This window comes from Trematomus bernacchii, unplaced genomic scaffold (assembly GCF_902827165.1).
Source record: "Trematomus bernacchii unplaced genomic scaffold, fTreBer1.1, whole genome shotgun sequence".
NCBI classification, from domain to species: domain Eukaryota; kingdom Metazoa; phylum Chordata; class Actinopteri; order Perciformes; family Nototheniidae; genus Trematomus; species Trematomus bernacchii.
The window spans coordinates 1063132-1087382 of NW_022987942.1; the positions used below are offsets into that span (position 1 = coordinate 1063132).

The 24251-nt window shown below is 42.2% G+C and overlaps 1 protein-coding gene across 1 annotated transcript; it reads right to left on the bottom strand.

Moving 5' to 3' along the window:
• Positions 1-1705: 1705 nt before the first annotated feature.
• Positions 1706-15112, bottom strand: LOC117470710 (protein ALP1-like). The gene is made up of 3 exons (XM_034115555.1): positions 15071-15112; positions 2783-2898; positions 1706-2656 (listed from the first exon to the last, which is right to left on the bottom strand). Exon 3 carries the CDS (start codon positions 2486-2488, stop codon positions 1742-1744), a length of 747 nt encoding a protein of 248 aa, XP_033971446.1. The 5' UTR covers positions 2489-2656; positions 2783-2898; positions 15071-15112; the 3' UTR covers positions 1706-1741.
• Between the last annotated feature and the right edge of the window lie 9139 nt (positions 15113-24251).

Consider the following 24251-nt stretch of genomic DNA (forward strand, 5'->3'; position numbering starts at 1 on the left):
GAATTGAGCCGTCCTTTATAGATAGTAGGCTTGTTTGAGATGAACTGCGGCTCGCCTCGAAAGTAGACGAGAATAGCCGATTGCAGCCGGGGGAGGTCTCAAAAGGCTCGCCTGAAGTCGGACAGCTCGGAGTCGGCTTGACTCAGTAAATACATTTGTTCCTGCTCAAGATTAGATTCAACTTTATTATTATTGCACAGATTACAGGTATTGAGACAACAAAATGCAGTTTAGCTTCTAACCAGGAGTGCAAAAAGCAGTAAAGTGAAAAGTAATGTACACAATCTACAGAATAAAATATAGAATGAATTGAATGATGAATAAACAGTGAGGTATACACTAGATATACACAGTAGCCTATGAGCAGTATGAGCAGTATTAACAGTGTGTATGAATATGCTAAGATATATAAAGTATGAAAACGGTAAGCAGTGCAAGTATAGTATAAAATATATAGATATTAATTTCATGATGATAAACATTGTGGAACAATGATGAAAAATGTGAATGGAAGTGGCGAAGTAAAACTGACACAAAACAACATCAAACCTTTGCGGAGCCAATTGGAGAGTTTCATCACCAGCAAAAAACAACAATGAGCGCTCAGTGAGTCGTTTCCCATCAAGCATTTCGCTTCTGCAGCTCGTGGAGAGAAACTGCTCCGCCTCGCTCTCAAGGCTGCCGGCGTCTTTGTCCCGCGAGAGTCATGCAGTCGAGCCTCCAGAGCAAGTCGGACAAAATTACTAACCATCATGCAACGCACTAGCAAGACGGCGGTCGCAATTGCGCAGGTCTGCGTCGGTCTCGCTCATCTCAAACGAGCCTACTATCTCTTTACGTATGCACACACACACAATTTTGAATTGCGCCGTCCCTTATACTATCTCTTTACGTCTCCCTGCCGACAGGGACACCCCTCCTGGCATGGTCCTTGAAAGATGCGGCGGTGTTTTTGTTTTTTTTCGTCACAGGAACGTGCTTTGCTGGCGGCGAAAATAATCCCACCAGACTCCTTTGCCCCTCCAACAGAGGGATGTCCTTGTCCTTTTTCCTATTCGTCATTTCAAGCGATAAAAACTTGCGATCTTCTCTCAAATTATTTATTTTTTCAAATGACGCCAACGCCATATAAACATTGATTTTAATTTCTTACAGACGCCCCCCTGGCGGAAACACTGGGCTGAAGTGAACAACAGGTCAGGTGACTTCAGGGAGTAACCTGAGCCATAACAGTTCATGGGGAGTACGGCAAATACAAGTTGACTAGAACGCGACCACACACTTTATTAAGTCCGGCAACACTAACCAGGCTTAGTGTGAGGGTGTGATATATACATATACATATATATATGTATATGTATATATCTGCATTATTTTATCCCACTTTATGCTTTGCTGCTTGTTTTACACTGATTTTATGTCTTATTTTTAACTGATGTAAAGCACTTTGAACTGCAATCCCCTATATGAAAGGTGCTATACAAATAAAGTTATTATTATTATTCAGATGGATGTTTCTGCCCCTCTGTTCATTCTCCCATTATCCTCCTCAATCTGCCTAGAAGTATTTTAATGTTGTAGCTGTTACTATAACCAATACTAATGCTAGGGCTGCAACTGACAGTTATGTAGGCACATTGTTATTGTTTCTTATCGCTGTGTGATTAAAAGAATAAACACAAATAGCAGGATAGGCAATGCACAACTTTATTTAGTACCTTCATACACACATAACACAACATTAGAATGAGCTTTTATCAACAGAGCGGGCAGAACCCAAATCTGCATTCAAAGAAGACACTTTCCCAAAGCTTGAGGAAAATATCACAACACAACACAACCCCTTTATGAGCCAAACCACCATGAGAGAAAAAGATGGTACTATATCCCACTGAAAAGGCACTGCACCGATACCGTTAAAATATTGGCACAGTTCATCCCTGTGCTGCTTGGCTCGAGCTGAATTATTGGTGGTGGGTGGCAGGGTGGCTTGCCGTAGGTCAGGGTCTTGTCTCCAGCTTCCTGGGACAGTGCCATGATCGGGTCCTTCCTGGTCAACAACTCCCGCCATGTATGCGCTACAGTTCTCTGTGCACAGGAAGTTGTGCAGAGCACAGCAAGCCAAAACAATGGCCTCCACTTTGGCAGTGTCTTGAATGTTTATGGTGGTTAGGATGCCAAAGGCATTTTCTACCACCCTCCGAGCCCGCGACAGCCTGTAGTTGAAGATGCGTTGCTCTACAGCTAGCCTGCGGTTCGGATAGGGCTTCATGAGGTACTCTTTCAGGGGAAATGCCTCATCTGCCACAATGTGGTAACAAACCGCCTGGTCAGAAGCAGGAAGTGGTGCAGGTGCAGGGATGTTGCATGTCCTATTCTCCAAGGCATCCTGCAGTGAGCATCCACCAAACACACCACCATCTGAAATCCTCCCATTACAACCTACATCTACATACAAGAACTTGTAGTTGCTGTCGACCAGTGCCATTAGCACAATGGAAAATGTATGTTTGTAGTTGTAGTATGTTGATCCAGTTCCTGGAGGGGGGCGGATGTTGATGTGTTTCCCATCCAGGGCACCTAGGCAGTTTGGGAAGTCCCACTGAGCCTGGAATCCATCAGCTACTTGCTGCCACTCTTCCACTGTGTCTGGGCACTGAAAAACATATATATATTTTTTTTAAGAGCCATGTTTCATATGGCATTTGCTGTTCAAATGCCTACAGACCTCACTGTATTACATACAGTTTGCACAGTAAAACTAGTAAGTATCCACACATATCTTCAGGTATTTCTCTTTTAAAACCTCGTAGATGGCTGTACAGGTCTCAGGAACGAATTGCCGGATGGTTGACACTCCCACTCGGAACTGGTAGGAAAGGCTCCTGAAGCTTTCCCCTGCAAATATTAACAAACACATAACTGAGTTATCTACACAAGCAGCTGAACAAAACACTCATTAGCTACAAAACTACAGGTTATAGTTTACAAGATAGTTGATTACTTTAAGTACTATGAAGATTCAGACAAATGATACAACATATAATAATGAAATATTTTAACATGCATTATTATAGGAAGAAGATAACGCTTTATTGATCCCTTGGTAAATTCTCAAGCAACCAAGCAGTACTTTGGTACTTTGGTTTTGTACTTACACTAGTACATCTACATTACACTGCGGTATTACTACTAAAGCACAATATACAATAATATACAAAGTGCTGCAATTTCAGATATAGCAACATCTTTAGCTTGCATATCTGTTGCCAAAAATCGCAGCGTAACCATCAAACGTGTCCCCACGGAGATACAATCCCAGTAGTTAGTGTTTTCCCTCTGGATGATTGGAGTGATGAGTTCCTCCAACATGTGGAACTGAACAGGAAAAAGCAGAGCAAAATGTCTGAAATCTGGCATTTCATGTAACTCCAGCTCTCGACACAGGTTCGGGAAAGCCCCATGAGCCTCTCGCTGCAGTATCCATGATTTCACCCATTTAGTGCGGTTTCTCGTAATTCGTCGCTTCTGCCTCTTGAGATACTGTTTCTTGATAATGTCTTGCACAAGCAACACTCCAATGGCTGATATCCCCAGTGCCGCACGATACATGTTTTCGATGGACGAGAGTGAAAATGGAACGCACACGCTATTTGCTGTTTGTTTATATCACAATCTGTTCTTCTTCTCTTTCTTCCGGTTGTTGCCTATTTTGAATGACGAATACACACTACCACCGCCTGCTGGTAAGGACAGTTATTGCCACTCACGCATGCGCAGTTCGTACGTGCTCGGCTGAAGTCTTTGCGGTGTGTTCCAGTGCGACACATGGCCAAGACGCAGGAGAACTCGTCGATGGAACTGTCGGTGTCGGCGAGTTCTCTGGTGACGGCCTGGTGTGTCAGGGCCTTTAATTATAGCAGCTATCGGATGGAATCAATACATGGGCTACACAGGTTGCCAAAAAGCGTAAATTCATACTGAAACACATTCACTTATGGGGATGGGGGATATTTATCAGCTGCTTGTGTGACAGTATGAAAGTGAATACTTTCCAGCGGCCATGGCGTGAGTTAAAAGTAGACCAAACTCCGGTGGACGAGCGGCACTACAGCGGTCGGTAAATGCCGCTGAAGCACATTAATAAACAATTAACCATGGAGAAAAGTACAAGGGTTGAGAAGTAGTTATTTAATTTAATCTGGCTTCGTTTGATTAGAAGCAACACGATCATCGACCCGACGCAGTCCCCTATTGTTGTTGTTGTGAGCGGTGTTGGGCAGAAAATCTGTGACGTAAACGGTGATGTCATGACGCAGTAGCGGCAGCACCAGTCGGGCTCTGAGCGGTGGAAACACAAGTGGGGCTTAAAAGAAGAAACGGTTCGGAACCAGATGAGCACTAGGTCAGAGCTAGAACTGGATTGGTGGAAAAGGGGCATTAGAGATCTCCTGCCCCTCATCACATAAAATGTGTTGGAGCGCTAGCCAATAGAAGCGTGAGTGTTACGTAGTAACGTCACTATGTTATGGTAGAAAATCAAGGAGTCCAATGGATCCCAGGGGCGGATGGCGTGAACTTTGGGATTTTAGCCTTTGAAGACCATTTACATGCAAAAAAAACTATAAAACACACTACAGGAAAGGGACAACCCAAAAAAGTACAATAGGGCCCTTTAATTAAATATTTTTATATTACACATATGGAAAACAATTAGCACTACATGCTACTGTAACACCAAATGAAGAAAAAGAAAGAGCGGTTTATGTTTGAACTGTTTTTTATTTCTCTTGTGTCTCTGTGTCTGGTCATCATGTGAAGTCCTCCCTATGTCGTGTCCTCTGTCTGCTGTGGTAGACTACGCTGTTTCAATAAAGGTTAGGGGGTTTTCTTTGAACCAAAACCCTTTCATTTGAGTTCTATTTTGGCGAGCCAGACGGGATAAAGGCTCTGCCACCCCCTCTCTGCTCTCTGGGTCACTGTGGCACTGCGTCACACAGAGGATGGGGATCTGACTGTGCACACACCCTGCTTCCATTTTGGGGTAATAGAGGCAATTCTTTAAACAAACATGGAAAAGAAAATAAGGTCCCATTAGAGGAGGCCTTTGGTTTGTGACAAAAGAAAATGACAGAGTGGGTGGAACATGCTGCCTGCTGTCTGGGGCTGACTCCCCCTTTCTGTGGGGGAGTTAAACTTTGTGTCACCACAGAGCGGTGACTGAGCCCCTCTGAGGTCAGACAGTGGGAGGAATGATGCTCTGACACACTAACAGGATCATCACACACCACACACACATCGGTTTGAGGCCTTTATTGTGTGTGTGTGTGTGTGTGTGTGTGTGTGTGTGTGTGTGTGTGTGTGTGTGTGTGTGTGTGTGTGTGTGTGTGTGTGTGTGTGTGTGTGTGTGTGTGTGTGTGTGTGTGTGTGTGTGTGTGTGTGTGTGTGTGCGCGTGTGTGTGTGTAAAATTGTAGAACATGCTGCCGCCCTTAGCTCCCCATTACACATTTTAAATATCTTTTTATATAGCATATTGCATGTCAAGCAGTGTTGGAATGTAGTGAAGTACACTTGTTCAAGGATAGAGAATTATTTTTTTTTCTTTGTAAATGAATAGATGTGTTGACTCATTTAAAATTGTGAAGGGTATTACATATTTCCATCAGTTTGCAGTGAGCACAGCAGTGTGTAACTGCTTCTAATATAATCAGATTGTATATGTGCTACATGGTGACACGATTGAGTTTTAATTAAATATGTGTGTTTAATTTTGTTAAATACCTGAGGTGTTCTGTTACTTGTTTGTGTGAAAACTGTAAGATTCAGCACTGTTTTCAACATTGTGTTAAAGGTCACCTATTATTCAAAATCCACTTTTCATGTCTTTTATACATAACTATGTGTCCCCTCTCTGAAAGTTTCAGGAAAAAGATCCTCTCTCTGTTTGTCCTGGTCCATTTATATAAAAACCTGTCTGAAATTGAGCGGATACGATTTTAGCCACTTTTTGATGTCACAATGTTATCTTGGGTTGTGTAACCATTAGCCAATAACCAACCCAGGTAACACCAACCCACCTTATCACCTGAATCTCCTCCTAGGGCACCATTGTGTTTTTTTAACAAATCATCTTGCAGAGGGGCGTGGCCAGCAGCAGCTCATTAGCATTTAACCTGTTAAGCCCTGAGCCTGTTTTTCAGGTCTCAGGCTCGAAAATGACATTCCCAGAACAATTGACCATATCTTCCCTTCTAAAAGGGTTAAATTAATAATCTTTTTTCTCAAAGTAATGATAAACCTGTGAGTTGGAAGTAGAAAAGTCAGAATCAATATAGATGTTTTTTATTTTAAAGAAAATTCAGATTTTACATAGTAAAAAACTGTAAATTATAGTGTCTGTCCAAAAATTCTTTTTTACTTATAGTGAAAACCACCCTTGGATGATGGGTTAGTAGACTAAAAGCTTTAGGAATCCAAAGTACAACATATAATAAGTACCCTGTATCAAGATTGATGCAAAACAAGTGACATTTGACCTTTTTAGAGAGATTTAGCAAAAAGAAACCACTTCTGGGGTCATTTGGGTGGATTTTCCATATCTCTGGCTTCCCTTGCTCGATTTTGATGGTTGACACCTCTTTCTGACCGTTAAGGCCCAGACACACCAGGCCGAAATCGGCCGTCTTTGGTTGTCTGACGACGAAGCGTGCCCTGTCGCCCAAAGTCAATTTGGTGTGTCCCGAACCCTCGGCCGCGACACGCCTTATTTGGCCTTTCACGGTCGACACACGGCCGATTCAACATGTTGAATCGGCCGTGTGTCGGACACAAGCTATCGGGCCAAGAAACCACTCTGATCAGCTGTTCAGCTAGCAAATGAGAAGCGAAACGGAAGTGAGGGACGTAAACAAACAATTTAAGAAGGCACAGGACAGCAGCTAAACCCCAGCAGGTGATACTTAAAGACATCAAACATAGCCCTTAAATGTCCTCTCTTACCTCCCACACATCAAGCAGGGACATCTCTGATATCGGCGGGAGCGTCCCCGGCTGTCCTCTGCTGAGAGCTCCGTGATTTGTTTGGTCAAGTCCGGTTTTTCATCTCATCTGTTTATTTGTCAGTATAAAGTTGCAGGATTAGTCTCAAGTACCTCAACATTGTCCTTAAGTACAGTGTCTAAGTAAATGAGATACTGTCTACTGCTGTTCATTTACCTATTGTGAGTCGCCTCGGATAAAAGCATCACATGGAAATGTAAATTTAGCAAGAAGTGGCCATTATTACATTACTACATTGCTGACTCAATAAACTACACACCCACCAGAACACTGTGATCATCAGATGCAGGTCTATTAACTCTGATTTTATAGTATGTCTGCACTTTATGTGCTCATTTCATCATTCATGTATTTTATATTCTACTAAAACTGAATCTAACCATAAACAAGGTGGCCTGTTGGGATATATATATATAATATATCTGCATTATTTTACTATAACCAATACCAGAGGTGGGGACTCGAGTCACATGACTTGACTCGAGTCAGACTCGAGTCGCATATTTTTTGACTTGAGACTTGCTTGACTAACATTGATAAAAGACTTGACTTGACTTTGACTTGGTGTTCATGACTTGAGACTTGACTTAAGCTTGAGACAGATGACTTGAAAGGACTTGACTGTTTAAAATTAAATATTTGCGTTTGTTTTTGTAGTGAGATATTACGTTTAGTTTTTTCGAAACGTGATTGGGTGATTATAGCGCCGTGCGCGCAAACCTGGCAACCCACTAAACGGCAGGAGTGTCAGTTAACATGGCAGCGGCTAGCGTTACTCCACAAATAGTGAAGTTTGGATTCAAGGATTATGTTGTCGATGACGCTAATAAGAAGAGAACAGCGGTATGCAGGGTCTGCAGCATAAAGATCAGTGACACGACCACCACAACATCCAACTTCATTCGTCACTACAAAAAACCCCACAGAGAAAGGTGCGTGAATGTGTTGTGTTAGCTAGAAAGCTAACGTTAAGTTTAAGCTACGTTAGACTTGGTTTCAAATCGATTAAGCATTACAAAGAGAAGACAAAACGGTAAATGAACACTAGAACCGCCAAGGGATTCATTTTGACTAACCCTGATACTGACGGGCTGTCAGGAGAGGGAGAGAGAGAGAGGAAAAGAGATGCCTCGTTTATTTCCCCTGTGTTATCAGAAGTTACTGTAAACTGTTGAATAATGTAGTTCATCTACTTTTAGTAGTTTGTTTAAATGTTTTAATTATGTTGTTTTTGTTTGTAGAAGTGCATCATTCCTTGATTTATTGTAAAATTAATCTGAACTTTTTGATCTGTTATGATGATAAACTGAAGCAATTTCTAAATTAACCCAATTAAGTGAGTTTTAAATCGTCCTACTTAGTTTATAAGGAAATTATGAAGAGGAACAAATTAAATGATTTGAAAATGATATCTATGTAGGTGCTGACGCTGTTGGCGGTTCTAGTGTTAACATACATTTAAATTAAATATGTGTAATGGCAAATGCCATATATGATTTTCTTACCTGGAATTCTGCCTTTTTGAACAGACTTTTTGATTGAGTCCTAGCTATATTGTCTGCAGTTCTAGGGTTAATATTGATCTAATATGATTGTCATCGGTCTAAATTAGATTTCAAATTATTAACTGTGTATGTCATGAAGATCATAGTGTGGGTTAAATCAATTTTTATAACCACTGTCTTTTAACTGATTTAAATGCGGAAACTGGGCTTATTCATCAGTATTTCGTATGACTTGACTTGACTTGACTTGACTTGCTTGACTCTCACCACAGTGACTTGGGACTTGCTTGATACTTGTAGGTCAAGACTTGAGACTTGCTCATGACTTGCACATGTAGGACTTACTCCCACCTCTGACCAATACTAACATGACAGGAACATCCACATGACATTAATACAGAGCGGGCAGAACCCAAATCTGCATTCAAAGAATACACTTTACCAAAGCTTGAGGAAAATATCTGAAATCTGGCATTTCATTTAACTCCAGCTCTCGACACAGGTTCGGGAAAGCCCCATGAGCTTCTCGCTGCAGTATCCATGATTTCACCCATTTAGTGCGGTTTCTCCTAATTCTTCGCTTCCGCCTCTTGAGCATAGACTGTATATATAAGCTCTTGAGAGACTGTTGCTTGAGAATGTCTTCCACAAGCAACACTCCAATGGCTGATAGCTCCAGTACCGCACGAAACATGTTTTCGATGGACGAGAGTGAAAATGGAACGCACACGCTATTTGTTGTTTGTTTATATCACAGTCTGTTCTTCTCTGTCTTCCGGTTGTTGCCTATTTTAAATGACGAATACACACTACCGCCGCCTGCTGGTAAGGAGAGTTATTGCCACTCACGCATGCGCAGTTCGTACGTGCTCGGCTGAAGTCTTTGCGGTGTGTTCCAGTGCGACACATGGCCAAGACGCAGGAGAACACGGCGACGCAACAGTCGGCGTCAGTGTCGGCGAGTTCTCTGGTGACTGCCTGGTGTGTCTGGGCCTTTAGAGCCAATAGAATCGAAGGGGGAGTCCCCCACACACACTCATTGTGAAGAGAAAAGGTGAGGGCTTTGCGCAATAATTTTGCATCAGAGTGGACCTATCTCTAGCTTTGACATCTGGAAACGGAAAAGCAGTTTTAATGCTTATGGATTATCAGAAATCATTTCAAAGGGACACAGACACATTGGATTAACTTCAGCAGCGTTTTTATCGTTTTAATGCCATTGAAGACCACTTTGGAGAGACTACAGAGCCAAGGTAAAAATGTTAGCATTTTTAGCTACCTAGCGTCACCTGTTTTGATGTCCGTTTTTGCTTATAACGTCGCAAATACGTATAATTCAGTGATAATGTCCGTGTCAAACGATTCTGTGTCACCTCACGATGTGAAACCATGTGTTGGATGTGGTGAAAAGATAAATAATAAGGTTTTGTGAGTGATATTCGGTGCAGTAAGGTGTTAGCATTTTTCGCTCGTTGCTAATTCAGAGGCTCAGTGTTAGCATTGTGGGTTTTCTTTTGAAAAATAAATAAAAATGATCAGTTAGATGAGTTTCTTCCCGTTACATGGATATAAAACATTCATAGTTTTATTAAATGAACATGCCCTCAGACACTGTTTCCTGCAAGATGTTGTGGCAGTGCCCCGGTACCGGGGTCTCTCGGGCTTAACAGGTTAAAGCTAGAAACAGAATCAGCACTTTTGGAACAGGGCTGAAACAGAGGGGATCATGGGATGCTACAATGATCTGTTTGGTATTTCGAGCAAAACACTTCAGAGACGTGTTTTATAAATATCTGAGAAATATTAAATATTGTTGAAAAATAGTATAATGGGGGACCTTTAAAGCAATTACTGTAATTCCAGTGTTTCAATTAAATGAACTGAAGGTCCTTTGTATCCACTCAAGGTTGTGCTGTCTTAATCAGCCTTGTGCTTTATGTAGCTTATGGTCTGAAATGAGTGTGACACCCAGGCTTTATATGTAACAGTATTACATAATCAGGATATAAAAAAAGGTACGTGTATTCTCTTTGTTACATATAAAAATACGTTATCAGATTACAGGTACATTAAAAAAAAAATGCAGTAGGTGGACACCTGATTAGGTCAACTACAATACTGTGCATTAGACTAAGGCAGCATTTGTTAAATATACTCTTCTGTTGGCTTATACTTTTATTTAATCTGAATCCTTAGGTATGTATATTTCCTGCATTTACTGTGGTTTTCTTTTGAATACACTTAGGTAGATGGACGCCTGATTTGTTAAACTACTGTGGATGCTCTTAATCCAGATACTGTTTTAAACTGTAAAAAATACCATATTGTTTTTTGTAAAATGAGGACACCTTTTTGATCCTAAATATATTGGTTTCTTCTTTTCTGAGGTTAACATTGTTCTGTTGTCTCACATAATAATAATTCATTAAGAAAGTAAAAAACATCTTGTTATTTATTTTATTTTGTATTTATCTGCATTGCATTTCATATTGAGGTCTTCCAAAAGTAACAGGAAGTAATCACTTACTTTACTTTTGTATTCTGATACTCAGATTCGGTTTCTGATTAGATTTTTTTCACAGGTAATTGGAATGGAATTACAACCGTCACACCCCTGACTTAATGAAAGGAGTTATTTGTACATATCTGAACATGGTTCATAATATGCTAGGTTTGGGACTGTAGAGCTCTAGAAACCCTTTAAAGCAGCTTTGAAGAATTGAAAACCCAGGCTGGAATAAATCCTCAATCGTCACTCATTTATCCATGTCGGATAAACACAGCAGCCTGAAGGGGCCGCTGCAGAGCTTCAGACCCCTCCATCCTATTGCTTATGCTTCTAAAATGACCCAACCCCATACGTAGATAGACAATAAAGTGTATTTGTAGTGTTCCAACTCCACAGGTTCATGTTAGGGAGAAGCAAAGGATGCATCCACACCAACATATCAGATAGGGGACACAGGGCAGTGTTAAGCTACAGAGTCAGTTCCTAGCAGAGGCAGTGAATGGGGAGGACTCTGAAAGCACAGAGGAGCCACTGTCTCATGGCAGTAAGAAACTTAGAATAATATATACGTTGGACGAGGGCCCACTCTCTAAAATGAGTTTACCCAGGGCAGTTGTATAAACTTCAGAGGGCTCGCAGTGTCTCTTGGTGATGTCAATGTCCCTCTAAGAAGTCTAAATTGAATGGCTGCAATGAACGCAGGGAGATTGGAAACAATAAGCTACGTGAAATTAGATTTCCTCCACTGATCATGTTCCTCGCTTTCACCTTCAAACAGCAGCTGTTTGTGACTTGGACCAGAGGAGGAGGGGGGGAAAAGTGCTTGCGGTACGACATGATTTAATCAAGCTTTGAAATGTTAATAGTTCAACATTTAAATGTGATCCCTCTTCAACATAAGCAGCGCTGGGGAGGGGCATATTGTGATTGGAGGGGTTAGTGTTTATCCTGCGTTGGGGCTCCGCTCTCCGCTTCAGAGAGCTTTTCTCTGGCAATGATGATCCAAAGCAGCTCAAATAAAGGGCTGCACGGTTCAGAAACACAGAGAGTTTCTGTCACCCTAAGTACTTCAGCAGCCAAGCCCCCAAAACAGCCTAGGAAAACATGGCAGCCCCTGCAGGGCCTGAGTCAACAGGCCCCTTCCTCTGGAGCCAGCAGCTGCTTTTCCAATCACAGGAAAACCTATCAGCAGTGCACACACACACATTCACTATCAGCATCTGATATATAGGACACTATAAGTCTGTGAATATTATTCCTGACCTGAAACGATGCTGTTCATTTGATGAGCATCTTTTAAAAGTTGATGAAGGACAAGTACACACCACACTCGGGGGGGCAGTGCAGCTATAGACTAGGCTTTTAGTGATTTTCTCTTTCCTGTAGTGTGCTCTGGTTTTAGTGCATGTAAATGGTCTCCAAAGGCAAATATCCCTGTGATCCAGAGGGAGTTTCTCTCCCCACCAGCCTGAAAAACGCCTCCATTGGACATATTTATTTACTTCCGTAAACATAATGACGTCACTATGTACTCACACTTTTATTGGCAAGAGCTCCAACACATTGTACGTGATTGGCTAAGGGGCGGGACATCTCTAAGCGATTGAATAAGTGGTTGCAGCTGTAGCGTTCACAGGTACGGTTGATTGAAGAGCACAACACAACACAGATACAATAGGTTCATCTCAATATCCCTCCTCGACTCCTCTCTCCTCCCCTCCTCGGGACTTGACCCGGAAATCGATCAAGACACGCCATGTTGAAGGACGTCCCAATCTCTTAAATGCACATGGAGGAGTCGAGGAGGGAGGAGGCTTCCAGAGGAGACGAGAGCGAGGATACACGAGAGTAGACTACGCGGAAGTGTTTTCAGTACTCGCGCATCAGAGCTCCGCCCCCAGCTGCACAGCCTCTGCTCACTGCAGCTGTTCTGACTGTTAAAGGAGGATCAGAGGCATGTTTAAAGTGCTTGATCTGAAACAAGCTCAAATACCATAATGAAATGAATCCATCAATTATTATTATTGTTATGATTATAATTATAACTTAAATGAAATGTTATACCTGGAAAAACAAATACAGGACCGAAAATAATACACAGACTATAATAAAAAAACTATAATAAAAGAGATGAATGGAAGAGATGGACGAAATCATTTCAATGAGAAACTAAATCCCAGGTTTGAAGGGATTTATGTGGAGGGAAGTCCAGTGACAGGTGATAAAACTGTGCGCACGCCAGAAGTAAAGGGCGTTGTTTATGGTGACGCTGGAGTGAACGAGGACATCCCAATTAATACCTGAGGACTCCTCTGTCCTGGCGAAATAATCAATTGAGATGAACTCAATGTTCAAAAAGTTCAGTTTGAATTAAAGTCAGGTACAGGCAGAGCCAACACCAGGATATCCAGCAATTAGGCAACCAAATCCAATAAAGGGGGGCAGGCAGACTAGGGCTCAGAACCAGGCAATCACTCAAACGGGCAAACAAATCCAATCAGGGAGTAGGCCGGAAACTAGAGGTCCAAACCAGGCAGGCAAGGTCAGAACCAGGCAGAACAGAGAACCAGGAAAATACAAACTTAACACTGGAGAGCTTGGCAAAACACACAAGACAATCTGGCAGAGGACAAGTGAGAGTGAGGTGGTATATATACACCGTGAAGCTAATGAGGGAATGAGAAGTAGGTGAGGGGAAGGGCTGGGGAGACTAAGGCTGCGTTTCACTTCGGTTAAATGGATTCCTTGCGTCCCTCACTTGCGTTGTTTCCCTGCGACTAGTCCCTCCCACCAGGGAAGCATGGAGAGACGCAAGGAAACCACGAGAAGCAGGGAAATGAGTTTTAAGAGCAATGGGACGTCCTTTCCTCCGGAGCGTCACGTGAAGCGACGTCCGTTTGTGACGACGCTGCACAGCTGATCGTCTGACAACAGCCAGCTCTGTCCCCGTTGTTTTCACAAACACCCCCGCCTCTGTTAGTACACATTTACTGACACAAACATTTGTATCATCTGTTGTAGACCCAAATACATTAAATAAGAACTCATTCTCAAAAAAGATAAACGCCATTCTTAAAATGTATAAACGAACAATAGTTAGATTAGTATTGATTAGTGTGCACAATAGAAATAAAATAATTGAGAGAAGAAAGAGAGATATGTTATCTATCAAAACCCAGTTAGATTAACATTCATTGGATTGCACACTTTGTCTGTTTGTGTGGATATGTAGCACATTAACATGTTAAATAGCACTTAATGACTGACTGAATGGAAATGACAATAAATGAAAATGTAAAACGAAAAAAGCGATCATGAAAATGTTTCCAATAAATGAATAAAATGATTTTTGAGCACTTTGTTGTTCAGATATATCACATATTTGTAACTGAATGATGCATTCATTGAAACAGAACACGGTATGAACTGAGGAGTGAGTCCCGTGAGTTTCATGTGTTTTCTTCACTCCGCTGGGAAACTGCTCTCATGTCAAGAAGCATCAGATCATTGCATGCGCTGCATCGTCCAATCAGTGAGCGATACACAGTAAGGGGGCGGGGCGAGTCTCTGAGGATTTCATCGAAGGATGGTCTGGTGGTTCCTCCATTATAGCTCCTCCATTATCGCTCCTCGCTCCTCAGTCCTCCGGCAAAAATAAGGCCATTGGGACGCTACTCAAGATGGCGCAGACAAATCAACTTCCGGTGAGACCGAGACCGAGGAGCGAGGAAATGAAAAATAAGAGAAGTGAAACGCAGCCCAGGTGAGGGGAATGAGCTGATTGCAAGAGAGGGGAGGAAGGCGGATCTGATAGACAGGAAGGTTATCGATATGCAAAACCAGAAACAACTATGTTTGTGTGGAACTTTGACAGCTGCAGCATAGGCAGTATGAGACAAATAAAGTGCTTTTTGAACATTAAAGCGTGAAAACATGTCACAGTAGAAGCACCATGTACACATATGAACCTGAAAATGAGCATAATATGTCCCAAACCTTTGAATCCACCTGCCCATACATCACGACCAGGGTGACACAGCCTCAACCCACACCTTTGAAAAAGAAGGTGTTACATTTTAACAGCAAAGAGACAGTACCAATAAAGACAAAAATAAAACAGTATAAATTAAAGTGGCAAGCACACATTAGGGAAATAAGAAGAACATAATTAAACATTCAAAGAAGAAAAGTAGCAGCATTATAACAACTCTGAGGAACAAGTAGAAAGTAAAGAAGTAGCTGCCACATAACAGAAGTAAATAGTACACAGTATATTGCAGTGTTATTTTACAACATTGTTGTTACAATATTGGGTTGTGCTAAAACAAGTAGAAGACAGTAATAGCATTTTAGTACATATTGCACAACAGTGGTGGTAGTGTGTGTGTGTGGTGTCTGCCAGAGGCCGTGTTGATTGTACAGCCTGGACGCTGAAGGAAGAACCTGACTTTATATTAATCGAAAAATTACAATTTTACACGTCCATGTTTTCAATGTTTATAAAAATGCACCATTACACCTCAATATAAATCCAATGTTTTTTTATCGGTCATAACATTGTTCCTTTGACAACCCTAAGGCAGGTTGCACACCAGATTTGGGAATGCTTGTTATTAAAATGGAGTATATAGGTAAAAGGTAAAACATTATTATTGTTGATGAATATGAACTTGTTTTCTTCACATAATTCCAGGTCTAAAAACAATTATGTTGACCCCTTTTCAGCAAATAAATCCTCCAAATGACAATATATTAATTTGGAACTTGGGTGTAACAAACATTTTCATTTCAGTGGAACAACCACATGTTTTCACATACATAGAGAAAGCAGAGATACTTTTTTTATAATTGTTGCCAGAGCTGTATGTAATATCCTGCTTTTGCTGTCCTGCCTGCAACCAGTTTGGTTAAAAGTAGTCTTTATACATTTGTTATGACTTAGTTCATGAATCTGAGGTTGTGTCTATACTAAGAAGTGCTTCACAGAAGGTCATTTACCTATAGGAAAAGCGTGATTTTGTGGTTCATTTGTTATACTGAGCGGGACAAAAACTCCCTAGCTGTGGGAGCACAGTTATTCTACTTTGTTAATTAACCGTGGTAATAAACATTGGTAGTTGCGACATTCATGTTTTTCTGTAGTGTGGTTAGAACAGGGTGTTGTGACAGGCAAGGCGGGGTTACCAACACAAAGAAAACCTATATAATGTTGTTCCAGTGTAGGAATGCTAGTTTATTTTTGGTCTTTGAGCATACATGGTGATGAAACTGCCACAATGTCAAAAAAGCAATTATAAAATTGATAAAAAATGTGTTTAAAGGTCTATGAACACTGTATTCTGGGTACAGGAAAAGGCTAACTTATTTAAACCTGAGGCCTGTACTACGAATCCAGTTCAACATACCCTGGATATGTTTGAGTTATCTGGCTTAACTAACCCAAAACAAACGCGATCTCGCTTAAGCGGTCCTACGACGCTGGTTATCAACTCGGTAACTCAAGCCAGGGTTTCTCTGTCCGGCTGAGTGCGCGTTCACATGAAAGGGGCGGGGTTAGCAACATTTGACCAATCACAAACATGGACAAGCGTACTGACAGCGCAGCGTCATACTTCCTGAATGAAAAGAAAACTATAATATGAGACAAATATGAAGAAGTTAAACAAGTGTTTGAATGCGTACATTAACAGGTTTATGATATCACTGCCCCGTCTAAGACACGAGTGGATCTGACTTTAATTACATTTGACTCGATTGTTTCGTCAACTTAATGTGTTGCTTAAAATAATACTTCTGCATACAGTATGCAGCTGTAACGGGCCGTCTCCACGGCAGCGTTAAAAAAATCTTGGAGGTGGGCGTATCTGAAGCTTGAGGATTTTTTGCGAGCAACCAATCACATGAATCTCCCGCCCGCGACATACGAAGCAAAAAAGCCCATAGTAAACTGGATATAATCTCCCCAAAACAGGCGAAAACCTACCACTGTCTCTGCCACCTCCCTCCATGCCTGGCTCCTCCGGTTTATATCCCGGTAGGACTGGTCATAAAGCACCGGGTGATTGATTCGCTACCGCTAATTTCTCCTCCATTTTTTGGAATATGAGGAAATGACCTGCGGTATTTCTCTCCCAGCATACACGCCGTTTGATTGGCTAGAGCTTGAACTGTCAGATTTGCGTACACGGGATTTGATTGGCTGACGCTTCCTCCTCAGCTTCAAAAGTTGAACATTGTTCAACTTTGGATCTTGAAAATCCTGAGAATCTCCGCTCGCCTGCCCACAATGCATTTCGGCGAAAGCGAAAAAAAGTGACGTCACCCCATTCAAAGTGAATGGGCAGAAGCGTTTCAAGATTTTTTAACGCTGCCGTGGAGACGGCCCGTAAGTGTTGCACGGCCAGATACGGCTCAAGAAGCTGACTCAGATAAGGAAATATATGATACATTATGATGTGATATGATATGAATGATAATGGGATACATCGACGTCTGCACTCACAGTGCCGCGGACTGTACATAATGTTACTTTGATCCGGTTACTTATGCTGTGGCAGATATTTAAGTAAGCTTTCTTAACGCTAATGTTATATTAGTCAGATTGCTCTGAAGATGGGAGGTGATATTCTATTAATTTTCACGTTCACACAGTCAGTTGATTTTTGCCGGCCGTCTTTCCTGCAACGGCAGTTTTTATCCTGTAATATGACTTGATAGCTTTAAACTCCGCACACTGAGCTCTGATTGGTCAGCAGGCGGTGCTTTCACTGAGTTGATCTCTTATCCTGGAACCAAACCTGCTCCGGAGCAGGTTTGCCGTTCAGCACAAGTTAACATGGAGATCTACCCCGGTAAGAAGAGAACCAGCGTCGTAGGACCGGAAACCCAGAGTTTTCCCTGAAGTTACCTTGCTAAGCGAAAATCTGGCTTCGTAGTACAGGCCTCTGGTCTGATGGGCTAAGCTTAAACATTGCTTAAATAAACTCTGTTTGGCAGAATGCCTGGAGATGGCAGGGTAAACTGGATTTACTTTAGGGAGGGGAGGGGCTGAAGCCCAGCAGCATGGAGGCTACTGCTGCTGTTTGTTTGTGGCCCCCGGTGTTATGCAGCTAAATGTTGCCTCCAGGGCCAAACCATTCCAGGCCAAACCAACTCGTGGTCATAAGAGTATTTATATTTTCAATTTCTGACGCCACTAGTGACTCTATGGTGCTTGGCCGTGGTAGCCGCAGACAGCGGGGTACGCTGTCATACTGGACCAGTCTAATCCTTTAAATACAGAGGGGGGATTCACGCAGTCCCCCTCCTAATTTGGACTCTTCCTCGTTTTTTGTTATCTGCTTTGCTCTGTCATTTTCATCATGAATTTGCAGCAGTGTTCAATTCAATATTGACAAACTTTTTTTTATATGAGAGTGCATTAGTTAGCATGTGTAACTAATGAAACACTTTAAGGACTGTCTTTTTGGTACAGTGGTTAGCAGTGGTTGGCAGTGACAGAGGTGACGTGCTTACATTAATTTAGGATGTAGTACATCCTATATTGTCTTGAGCATCACTAGTCCAGTGACATCTGCTTTTATTATAGAATCACATATGAAAGGAGTATTCGAAAACTACTTAACTGGAACTATATGCTGAGCACGACAACACAAGACACAAGTCTTTGTGTGTTTGTCCATGCTTTTACATTATTGTGGGTTTGTGTGTGTTAAACACGTTTGTCCGCACCGTTAAGGTTAATGTGCCCATAAAAAGGTGCGCTGCTCTTTAGATGAAGACTTTTCCATGTGTCAGCCAGTCTGAACTTTTTCTTTCTTTCAAAGAGTTCATTAAACTTGGGGTTCATCAACAACTTTGGTGGGCAGCACGAGAGCAACACCGCTCTCCGGTCACCATTTATGTTCCACCCTGACCACCCCACTTAGTATGTTGTCTGCAGAAGGACGAGGAGTCCAGATGCGAGGGTTGAAGGCATTTGTAGGCTACGATTCAGTCGCCTTGCAAACTATGCTAACATTTGTTATTGTATGCAGGTTGCTAACGTTAGTGTTAGCTAGGTTAGCAATTTTCTTTTGTTGTGGTAGGGCTTGTTCTTCTTGACAGCATGTGGTCGACTCCAATGTGGTCTGGCTGATCCAATCACATTTTGATTGCAATGCATTCTAGATCACTTTACACCTGAATCAACATGGTTTTTACAAACCGCAATACCGTTAAAAAATAGGGTCGAGGTTCACTATGGCAAATATTTTGCCTCTGATATTACTTGCCATCACAAATCTTCAAACCAGCTGCATCCGCTTACTGAGAATAAAAAGAGCAAGAACAATTACTGGAAAGATATCTTGGTTATCTTGAAAAAAGTATTACATTAATGTTAATGTTAGGTGGAGCTGAACTCTTCCATGACACCATTTTTATTTAGAATTGGATTCAAAGGCTTATTTTCAATGTGATATTAAATGAAGACCAATGTCATTTTGTGTTTAAAAACAACTAAAAAATATTCAAGCTTTGAGATGTGTCACACTCAGAGGAATCATGATACGAAATGACTTAAGCTTCACTACAGACCTCGAGGTTTGCACAGTCCTTAGCCAATCAGCTCTTATCATCCACACAATGACTAAAGACCTGATACAGCGATCGTACCGTCAGTCTGTGATCTTTATTGAGGAGGTGTGGTCAGATGAGCAATCTGGAATCCGTCAACACTTCGGCTCCCTCGGCCAGGAATTCCTTCTGCAGCACGGCCACTCTGGAGCCACTCCACATGGAAAGTACCGCGCAGTGGAAACTGGGAGCCAAAAAAATCTCAGACTTTGCAGTCCGCAACTCGTCCAGATTAGCATTCCTTCCCCCTGACACATCGGCAGAAGAGCGCATCATCATCTGACCAATAGGGGACGCACTACTGGCATTAGGACCCTGGTGCTGGGGTGAGCTGCCCCTGAAGAGTAGGAATCAAGCAGTGGGCAAATAACTAGTGCTGAAACATGTAATAACTCATATCAAGAGGGACCTCTTCAAATGAAATTCTAAATGAAAAGCAAAGAGGGATGTTTTCTCGTTTCGTTTTCCTGATTTCACATTCGCTCCATCCATTCCCATTATTGCATCATAAAAGGCCCGGACAGCTAAACAGCCTAGGTTCCACTCAGTGAGGGGGCGAGGAGGGAGAAGCGGGGGGGCTGAGGGATGAAGAGGAGGTTTCCACTTCTTCAGTGGGGGGTGTAGTGTGGGAGGGTTGCTGCTGGCGGCTCAACAGTAGCATTCTTTCACACGTAGCTGGAAGTAATCAGCTGCGGAGGCTAGAACCAAACTCTGAGCTCCTTCTGTTTGCTTTGGCTCCACCAACGTTCTCTTCCCCTGCCTCCACCTCCTCATGCAAGGGCCCCATTAGAGCCCACCTCCCCATCCTGCCTCTGTATACCTCCCCATCTATCCGTCCACACCAATACACTCCAAGTGATCTCAACATTGTTGCCTAACCATAGTGCAGCTGATTCTCACGTTTCCTTCCTCTCTGCAGGAGGTCATACCGAGAAAATGGAGAGAAAGAACAGACCAGTGTGTAGGTTAGAAGACTTTGCAGATGATTTGTCTGGCGAAATATCTTTTCTAGGATTGACTTTTTCCACCCACCGTTTGAAGGAAGAAATAAATAATTCTCCCCCGCACTGTAACACATACATCATCTGTCTCAGAACCTGAACTCATCAGTCATACTACAGGGATAAAACAGAGGCTATAGCTAAACGCTTCCTTTCTTTTATAACTACTGGAAGCAAGAACACAGGTTATTTGGAGATACATCAGAAAGGCTTGCCTCACTGGGCAGGCCATGTGTGATTGACAGCTGAGTGGCACAGAGACGTGTTAGCTTGCTGTAGCTTACAAGTTAAGGGGGCAATAGTTCTGTATGAAGTAGTAATAAAGCATCATGGTATTCACACACAAAGACAAAGCAGCAGCTGTCAAACGAGGGGTTTAGGAATGAGACCTATAACCCGGAAATGAGTTACAGCCTTCAGTTCCCTCGTAACAAAGTCAGCGTGTTTTTGAACATTGTATCCGTTAGAATCCTGATATAAGGACTGTGATTAACACTAGCCGAGGAGTTTTTCACGGTTTGTTCTACGACATTAAATACGACAGTGAACACAAAGGTGTGAAGGTATACAAAACTTCCATGTGTATAAATATGAACTACTAAACGTCATCTTTCTGACACTAGTCCACCTTTAGCTAAGTGGTGGTGAGGCACAGCTAAGCTACCGTGATGTGGTTTGATAGCCTGACGTTAGCTCTTACTTTTGCTGATTGCATTTTTCTAAAAAATCTTGGTGTTGATATGTGGACCTAATCCTGCTGGACAAAATGTGCTAGGAATCAAAAATGTGTGTTTACCACAGAGTTTATTGTCTGGACCATCCAATGGGAAAATCCCATTGGATTTGTCGAGGGACCCGTTGCTAGATGCTAACTTACTGACGGATTACAAAAATACGTCATAACTGCATCATCAGACACATACTACAGGGATACAACAGATGCTGTAAGTTGATGCTTCCTTGCTGATGGGGAGAACAGGATGTTGCTTAAAGGGCCCATGTCATGGCCATTTCCACTGATCATAATTCCATTGTTGAGGTACACTAAAATAGATTTATACTGTGCAATTTTCCAAACTCACATTGGTTTCGCATACAGCATCTCTGTAAAGTATGTGTATTCACTCTCTGCCCTAAACGGCTTGTTTGAGCTCCTGCCCCCCCCCCCCTCCCTGTGAGCCCAGTGTGCTCCGATTAGTCAACCACCAGAGAGGCTCCACCCATGTCTAACACAGTGTTTTTGCGGCTCTGAGCGGAGCATCAGTTTTTGTATAAGCTAACCTACGTTTGCTAGTTGTTCAGTGTAATATGCCAACCTACTATGAACAAAAGCTAGTGGTTCAAATTAGGCTAGCAATAACGTGGAGTATACTGTCTATGAGTATTTCGTGTGTGAATGCAGACATTCTCGTGCTATGAGAAACATGTAAGGCCATCTGCTGACATTGTAGTTGATATATGTAAACGCTAGCAACTTCGTTAGCCCAGTTAGCACTGTGTCAATGGCTTGTTCTGTGTAATAAAACCACTATGAACAAAAGCTAGTGGTTCATATTAGGCTAGCAATAACGTGTTTACAATTGCAATCTTATACGGTAGTCTGCTACGTGTCGGTCATTCATTGTAGCTGGCATGAAAACAATGTTTTCGCCTAGCATGTCTACCTCTCGGTAGCGTCGTTGTTTATCTCGGTAGCATACACGCTATGAACGGTAGATCGGTTAGGAACGCCAACTATAATGTACTGACCGTAGGGTAAATCACCCGGAGTATACTGTCTATGAGTATTTCGTGTGTGAATGCAGACATTCTCCTGCTATGAGAAACATGTACGGCCATCTGCTGACATTGTAGTTGATATATGTAAACGCTAGCAACTTCATTAGCTCAGTTAGCACTGTTTTGAACTGAACCTGAGATTCCAACAGTATATATGCTTGGCTGGCAGAGGGTGCGTCATAGCTCTGGGCGTGGCTACTGGGTATCCAGACGTCACGATGCCCAGGAAGAACATGAGACATCTCCAACGAGGCGTTTTGGGGAGGTCTTTTCTGTGTTAGAGTTTTACTCCCTACAGCAGGGGTCGGCAACAGGCGGACCGCGGTCCGGATCCGGACCCAGGCGCCGACCTATACGGACCCGGACCTATAATCAATACATTAATAGGGGATTTCAATTTTGACGGGGCAATTCTATTTTAACCGCTGCCGACAGGGGGCGAAAGAGACGAGTGAGCGATACAGGGAGAGAAACACAGAAGAAGAGATGAGAGAGTGGCAGAGAGAAGCGGAGAGGAAAGTGAGTGAAGAGAATAATTAGCGATACAGGGAGAGGAGAGTGAACAGGCGTGTTAGCGGCAGACAGGGAGAGACAAATAATGACACATGGCGCTCTCCAAGAAGAGGAAAGTGGACAGTGAGAACAGAGCTTTTAACCCTGAGTGGACGGACTCATTCATGTTCATCCGGCCAACTGGGAGCACAGAGCCAGTGTGTCTCATTTGTTCAGAGACCGTGGCGCTCATTAAAAGTGCCAAAACGCCACTATGAGACAAAACACAAAGTGTTTGACCAAACATTCCCTCTCAAGTCAGAACTGAGGTCACAAAAAATAAGCAGTCTCAGAGCCCAATATGATCAGTCCACCAGGATCAAAATTAAAACTAAATATCGTTCCAGGGCACCATTTCAGCCCAGATTTAAACTCCTGGCAGGACAAGCTCGAGCTCAATTCTCGCACTGAATTAAAAAAAAGTGAGTGAGGGACTGCAATATAAGAGGGAAAGAAAGAGAAACTTTAAAACTGTTCAATAGTTATGATGTGTAAAGACTGATATTGTTCTATAATCGTCTGAAACTGTTAGGTCATGATGTGAAACGGTTAACAAAGAGAAAGGGAAACTCAAGCTGCTGCTACACTTTATTTTATTTATCTCAAATTAAGCACTTTTAAGATGCACATATTTTCAAAAGCTATTTTATTTATTTTCTCTATTTTATTTCTAAATGCAGCCCGAGAGGAACATTACACATATCCACAGTATGTTACTGTATATCTGTATAGTTCAATGTTAATTGACAATAAATATTGTTGTTTTTGAATTGTACTTTCTTTATTTGATTGGCAGTCAGTTGTTGATTACATGCAGACGTTGATAAAGCTACAGGCTACTTCAATATATATCACACTAATTCATAAAGCAAGTTAGACATTTTGATGTTCCGGACCTTAGCATGGGGAGATTTTCTCTAACTGGACCTCGTTGAATTTTAGTTGAATACCCCTGCCCTACAGGGTGTACTTTGAGGGTTTTTGACTCTGCACACCGTTTACATGCATAAAAACCTTCATAACACACAAGGGGACGGGTAATAACCGGAAAAGCATGACATGGCTCCTTTAAGTCTAAAAATCCCAATTGCATGAAAATTGCCTCATTGGCAAAATAAAAGCTAGAGTTTTGGACCTTCACTTTATGTGTTGGAATGTGGACAATCGTGGATGCAGTAATACCTGTTTCTTTGCAGCAAGACGCAATGCTTGTGTCCCTGTGCACCGCC